Here is a 7,563-nt window from a genome sequence, read left to right on the forward strand (position 1 = left end):
TGTGGGTACGCAGACCCACGAGCCTCTGCGGCCCCTCATGATGAGTTGTTTTTCTGTTTCCCCTACCCCCATCAAAGTTGCCCATCCCTGCTGTAACCCAAACAATACCACACCTATGCATCAGCTGATGGCATACGGGGTGTGTCATTTCATTTCATGGGGCAGGTTTTCAAGCCTAACTGGTTGGAATTGACAACAACGCCTTGTGTTCTTAGGAAGGATTTGGGTGTGACATCAAGATGTGTTTTGTGACACACAGGGACGATCTCTCCTATGCATTGTCTGATTGATTGGAGAGGACAACAGCCTTCAGGTAGTGAGTGTTTTCCCTTGGTATAATGACCATTAATGCCCTGCGGCCTCTGTCATATCTATCTAGAACTATGTAAACTGCTTTGCCAAATACAGAGTCATAATATGCAAAAGCACTTGTTCCCATCACTTGAGAGCACGCAAATGAGTTGTCGTGACACAGCTCGCTACAGTGGGAGAGGAATTATCAGTCTTTGACCGCCAGGGCGTTATTACATCACAAGATAAAAAAATACAAACTCATAAAAACTGATATAATCTCTCCGTGACCTGCCATGTCATCTAGCATATGACATAAGTAGTGTACCCTTCAACACTTTATTAAATAGGCTAAAAGTGTTGTAAACAAAAAGATAGCATGAGAGTAGCTTATTTATTTCTATATCTGCTTATAAAAGGAAGGATTAAACACAAATCATATCAACCTATAATCTAAGCATTTCTCTTTTCCAAATACATAAAATGGGGATCATTATCTAAGCTAAATACAGCCTAATGCTGACATTATATTGGGAGACAAGTGAATTATCCATAGCCTTAGGCTAATAAAAAGAGGTGAAATGCTACACCGACTTCTCTGTTCCCTTCTAAAAACCAGCTAAACCTATTCTTCAGGCGAATTGGTGTTTCCTTCATTGAATACAACATCTTACAGCTGACAATGTCCTGGGAAATAGGCTATTCCTATTCCTTAAATGTAGCCAAATTATTTTAGTTTAAGCTAAAACAATTGAGCTAAAACAGCCTTGTCAAAAGCAGAAGTGTTCATATGCTCACATGAGAAAGCTGTTATAGTTCAGCGTGGTTTGTCAATGGGGAGTCTTTCCTCAGTGTTCCGATGCCAAGATTAGGATTAAGGAAAGATAGGGAATTCAGCCCTTGGTCTATTAATGATGCATCTTGTCTCACATCATATGACTGGCGGTGGAAAATCACAATGTGTTCAGTTGGCCATAGCTCGAGAGATCCTGTGTCCTGTTGCCTTCTATTATATTATGGACGTGTTATATTTGTCATCTAGCATTGAAAAGTGGGTTTGTGTGGCCTCCACAAGGAAGGCCAAAGAATCTGGGAATCGATTCATAACCTGTCTTCCTCGTGCACAACTCTATATTTCTGAATCATGGGATGTGAGATTCCTTTAGATGATCATTGGGTTTGGCAGTGTACTTAATAATAATAATAATTTGGTGGGTGCTTTTATTTGTCACATTTCCAAATAACTGTCCTATTTGGAAATGTGTTTATTGCATATTCCAACTCCCCGAGACACCCTCGGACAGTGGGGTCACGGCCAGAGTCTGCTGTTATCAACGGTTATCAGAGGAAGGCCCCAGAAAAAATAAATGTTGGCAGCCACACAAGCCACAGCCTGTTCTCTCTGCTACTGCACGGCAAGTCTGGAACCAACAGAACCCTGAACAGCTTCTACCCCCAAGCAATAAGACTTCTAAACAAGACTGCTAAATAACTAATCAAATGGCTACCCGGACTACCTGCATTGACCCTTTTTTGCACCAAACTCTCTTGCACTGACTCTATGCACACACTGGACTCTTCCCCCACACTCACACATACTTACTTACACTGACACCCCACCACACACACTACATATGCCCACACACATATAGCATGCACACACATGCATATTGACGTCACACACATACGTTGCTGGTACCGTCTATTATCTATCCTGTTGCCTAGTCACTTTACCCCTACCTACAGTGCATTCGGAAAGAATTCAGGCCCCTTGACTTTTTCCACATTTGTTACATTACAGCCTTATTCTAAAATTGATTTTGTATTTTATTTCCCTCAATCTACACACAATACCCCATAATGACAAAGTGAAAACAGGTTTTTAGAAATGTTTGCACATTTATATAAAATTAAAAAATAAACCGTAAATATCACATTTACATAAGTATGCAGACCCTTTACTCAGTACTTTGTTGAAGCACCTTTGGCAGCGATTACAGCCTCAAGTTTTCTTGGGTATGACGCTACAAGCTTGGCACACCTGTATTTGGGGAGTTTCTCCCATTCTTCTCTGCAGATCCTCTCATGCTCGGTCAAGTCAAGTCCGGGCTCTGGCTGGGCCACTCAAGGACATTCAGAGACTTGTCCCGAAGCCACTCCTGCGTTGTCTTGGTTGTGTGCTTAGGGTTGTTGTCCGGTTGAAAGGAGAACCTTCACCCCAGTCTGAGGGCCTGAGCACTCTGGAGCAGGTTTTCATCAATGATCACTCTGTACTTTGCTCCGTTCATCTTTCCCTCGATCCCGACTAGTCTCCCAGTCCCTTCAGCTGAAAATCATCCCCACAGCATGATGCTGCCACCACCATGCTTCACCGTAGGGATGGTGCCAGGTTTCCTCCAAACGTGACGCTTGGCATTCAGGCCAAAGAGTTCAATCTTTGTTTCATCAGACCAGAGAATCTTGTTTCTCATGGTCTGAGAGTCCTTTAGGTGCCTTTTGGCAAACTCCAAGCGGGCTGTCATGTGCCTTTTACTGAGGAGTGGCTTCTGTCTGGCCACTCTACCATAAAGGCCTGATTGGTGGAGTACTGCAGAGATGGTTGTCCTTCTGGAAGGTTCTCCCATCTCTACAGAGGAACTCTAGAGCTCTGTCAGAGTGACCATTGGGTTCTTGGTCACCTCCCTGACCAAGGCCCTTTTCCCCCCGATTGCTCAGTTTGGCCGGGCGGCCAGCTCTATGAAGAGTCTTGGTGGTTCCAAACTTCTTCCATTTAAGAATGATGGAGGCCACGGTGTTCATGGGGACCTTCAATGCTACAGACATTTTTTGGCACACTTCCCCAGCTCAGTGCCTCGACACAATCCTGTCTCGGAGCTCTACGGACAATTCCTTCGACCTCATGGCTTGGTATTTGCTCTGACATGCACTGTCAACTATGGGACCTTATATAGACAGGTGTGTGCCTTTCCAAATCATGTCCAATCAATTGAATTTACCACAGGTGGACTCCAATCAAGTTGTAGAAACATCTCAAGGATGCTTAATGGAAACAGGATGCACCTGAGCTCAATGGAAAAGGAGAAGGGGTCTGAATACTTTCTGAATGCACTGTTTATGTACAGAACATAGCTACCTCAATTACCTTGTACCCCTGCACATCGACTCGGTACTGGTACTCCCTGGATATAGCCATGTTATTTTCTACTCCCTATATATAGCCATGTTATTTTTACTCATTTTTACTTGTTATTCAATGTGCATTTATTCCTTGTGTCACTATTTCAATTTTTTACCTTATCTTTAACTCTGCATTGTTGGAGATGGACCCGTAAGTAAGCATTTCACTGTTAGTCTACACCTGTTGTCTAAGAAGCATGTGACAAATAAAATGTGATCAACAGATTTTTCGCCTTGACGGCTCGGGGATTCGAACTAGTGACCTTTGGGTTACTCGCCTAATGCTCTAACCACTGGCCTATTTTTGGAGTGAGTCTATTGCTACTAAAGCTATTTAAACAGTACAGGGTCGATATAAACTACACCATTTTAAGCCTGCTGTCATTTCATCCTGCTTATTAGCTAGCACTGCAGGTATAGGCCTAGTGCATTATGATGCAGTTATAATGCATTGTAAGACCTGTCATGCCATGAGCATGTATGACCCTTTTATTTAGTTTTATAATCATCTCATAATGATCCACCTGAACCTTGGGTTTCGCCAGGATGGAATGGATTGGTTGAATATCCCTATGAGTTGCCCCATCATGTTGTGTTAAAAAAAAGGCCTTAGTGTGATCTAAAGCTGCCAGTATGGCCAAACTCTCCACTGGCTGTTAATCTGTGACGTCAACACTAACGACTAAAGCCATATATGTAGATCTGGGGCCAGCTGGGATTAGAGGGCAGGCCCCACAGGACACAGCCCTGCTCCAGTTGTGGCTCTGGCTAACCTAGACAGCTGTCTATTTACCTACCTATCTCTGCCAATAGTCCTACCCTCCCTTCCTCCTGGGTTTCTCATGGATTATCCAGCATTGAAGAATATCTACCAACTAGGCCATTGTTGAAGTGCATGGGCCAATGATAAACGGAGTGGCTTTGACTTTAACAACATTTTTGTAAGATAAGTGATGTAGGTGGTGTACATCGTTAGCCTATCTCTTGTAAACGGATGTAGAGTAGCACATTCGACATGTAGCGTACGTGGAAGATTAGGAGAGTGTACACCAGTTAACAGATTGGACGTGCTCCATCCCAGGTGAAGAAAAGGCTTCTGGATTCGGAAGCCGTTCCCAATCTCAATGCCACATTTCAAAGAGATAGCTCCCCCTCCCCACCTCCTGATCTGTACCAGCTTGCCCCCTCCCTCCCTCCAGTTAGTGCCAACATGTAAGATGTGCTATAAAACAGCCTGCCACTTCAATGAGCTAAATGCCCCCCCCCCTTCCCCCCTTCCCAAGCTCATGTCTTGTGGTCCTCTGTAGCTCAATTGGTAGAGCATGGCACTTGTAACGCCTGGGTAGTGGGTTCGATCCCTGGGACCACCCATACGTAAAAATGTATGCACACATGACTGTAAGTCGCTTTGGATAAAAGCGTCTGCTAAATGGCATATTATTATATTATTATGTCTCACTACCAAATTCCAAGGGTCTTCATGTTCTTCCAGTATGAACCTTCATAGCGACAAATTAAACAAAGCTCATTGAATCAAGCAACCCAGGATATTAATGACAATTAAGGCTCGTTTTTTGGACAAGGATTCTAATATCCTTGTCCAAAAAGCCACCACCCATTTACCTTTCCACATTGTTCACCTAAAATACATTGAAAGAATGAAAGCATAAATGAGTTTGTGTATGCTAAACTGCTTATATTAATGATGCCCAAAAGTTTTTTATTATCAGTTAAAGTGATAAACTTGTAACTATTGTTTTACTTGTTCCACCAGCCATCAGTGCTCAAGTCTGTGTTCTGATACCTCTGTGCCTGTTGTCCCTGCATGCAAGTGCCTCGTGACAAACCCAATTTCTACTAATTATAAGCAATTGTTGCATTAGAGTTGACTCAAGTGCATGACAAAAGAGAAGGCAGTTAAGAATGAAACAATCCAGCTAGCTAACCCCACTACAAACGTCACTTAGCTAATTACAAATCACTATAAAGTGCACTACGTCCTCTGCTAACTTAACAGTTTAAATGCTTCCGTTCAATTCAGGTTAGTTAGCATAGCTGTACTGGCCCATGAATAATAGCCTGTATAGCCATAGCCTACAAAGCTAGCTAGCCACCCTCTTCGTATTGCGATGCGATATTCACAACAGCTATCTAGCATAACGTTAGCTAGCCAATTATTCTACGACTACTGTACATAGCTATGTAGCTAGCAAAGTACTGTACATCTCACCTCCTGATGTGGTATCGTGGAGTTGAGTATGGCTTCATATATAGCCAATATTATCGCAGTGTTTACACCTACGCATATTTCCTATTTGATCAAGTAGATATTCGATGTAGCTATTTTTTTTGCCTTGGCATCATTCATGGAGTATCTGTGTGAGTTACTACTCGATGCTGTCTGGAAACTGGGTAAGGCGGTCACAGTCACACTGTTAGCTAGCTAGCCAGCAGCTCGTGCCGAACAATACCTGCTACTGCAAGGCTGGCTCGTGGATATACTAACGTTACACTGAAATACACCCCACAATAGACAAGAATACACGATTTAACACAAATATGACATTGTCTTACAAATCTAGTGATACTTGCCTAATTGTCCCTCGCTGATGGTCAGCACGATTTGGTCCATGAGAAGAGAGCGGAATTCAACATCCTCCTCGGAGCATCGCTGTTTCAGAGCCCGAAGGATCTGAACTTGCGGATACTCCTGGTGGATACGCCGGTCGGTCACAAACCAAACTCGAGAACACATGTTTATATCGAACTGTGTCGTGTCGATTTTAAAAATAGTAGCTAATACACAGTTGTGGCGGAGGGCGAGCGAGAGCGCAGGATCCTGGTCAGAGAGTGACAGGAATAATAAAGATGCTCACACAATCGAGTGCAGCTACACGAACAAGCAATGTGACTAAAAAAAAAAGCTAACACCACGATTACGGCTGTTCGTTTAAATGGAGTCGATGAATTACTCGATTTCTACTTGCTTCCCTTCATTTGCAGGCCGTTATTCCTGGTCCCATCCGATCCAACATCCCGCTGAATCACAAGCACCACAAGCTGTGTAACTCTACTAAAATGTTTATAACGGCGTTTCTCATCTATATCAGCGTTTATTATCTTCTATAAACAATACTTGTAGCAACTCAACAGCTAGGCCTACTATCCAGTGAACGCGATAGCCGCTTGGCTGAATAACACATTTGTGGTAGCTGTATGGTTATCGAAGAAAAGGCTGCTGCTGCTCGTATCCCCACGCTTGTTTGGTCTGATTGATTAGCTGTTGGCAATGGATCTTTACAGCTATCCACGAGGATCGGGTGCTGAAAATGTGCACGTTTGTTTCCAGTTTTGCGTTTTTCTTCAAGCACGCGCCTCGTTTACAACGACTTTTTCCGCGTTCCCGGAAAATAGATGGGGAATGATAATCGAGTTTATGCCATCATATCGACCAATCGCAGTTTGTAAACCAACGGGCGCATTAATAGGTGCATTCGTTTTAGCACGCTCAGGACACTAAATAGGCGGAGTTCGTGTATTTTAGACAATTTCCTTTGGTTCTAAAATGAACCCCGGGGCGCCGGACAACAACGAATGCACCCGGTGTTATTGTCCAATCAGGAGACTGATGCTGTGGAGGCTCGCAAGGCATGTGAGCCGATGAGAATGCGTGAATTAACATAGGGGTGTGACCAACGAGGGCGCGCGGATGCTGGAACACTGCATGTCAAGAGGGGGGAGTAACACGAGTTCGCGCATCACCCAAACCGGTTCAGACCGGGTGCTGCTGGGAGGTTTGGTGAATACCAACGCCTCTGTCTCCATGTTGTGATGCTGAAATAAATGGCAGAAATTATAACATAGCTTCAACAATCGGATGCTCAAACTGGATTTCTTAGCTGTAGCCTAATCGAAACGTTGATCGACAGCATACATTATAAGGGTCCGCAGCCTATTTAGCTCCGCAAAAGCAATAGCCTGCTATGTAGGTCCCCTGTAGCTCAGTTGGTAGAGCATGGCGCTTGCAACGCCAGGGTTGTGGGTTCATTAACCACGGGGGGCCAGTATGAAAATGTATGCACTCACTAACTGTAA

General features: G+C 43.8%; 1 protein-coding gene across 1 annotated transcript in view; it reads right to left on the reverse strand.

Annotated features, from left to right (window-relative positions):
* LOC121545958 (beta-citrylglutamate synthase B-like) overlaps window positions 1-7,051 on the reverse strand; it is a 33,679-nt gene extending 26,628 nt beyond the window's left edge. The window contains exon 1 of the mRNA XM_041856907.2: window positions 6,061-7,051. Coding sequence (XP_041712841.1) covers window positions 6,061-6,223 — 163 coding nt within the window. The 5' untranslated portion in view covers window positions 6,224-7,051. The remainder of the gene's footprint in view (window positions 1-6,060) is intronic.
* Between the last annotated feature and the right edge of the window lie 512 nt (window positions 7,052-7,563).

The sequence above is a fragment of the Coregonus clupeaformis genome, chromosome 30 (genome assembly GCF_020615455.1).
Source record: "Coregonus clupeaformis isolate EN_2021a chromosome 30, ASM2061545v1, whole genome shotgun sequence".
In the NCBI taxonomy this organism is placed as follows: domain Eukaryota; kingdom Metazoa; phylum Chordata; class Actinopteri; order Salmoniformes; family Salmonidae; genus Coregonus; species Coregonus clupeaformis.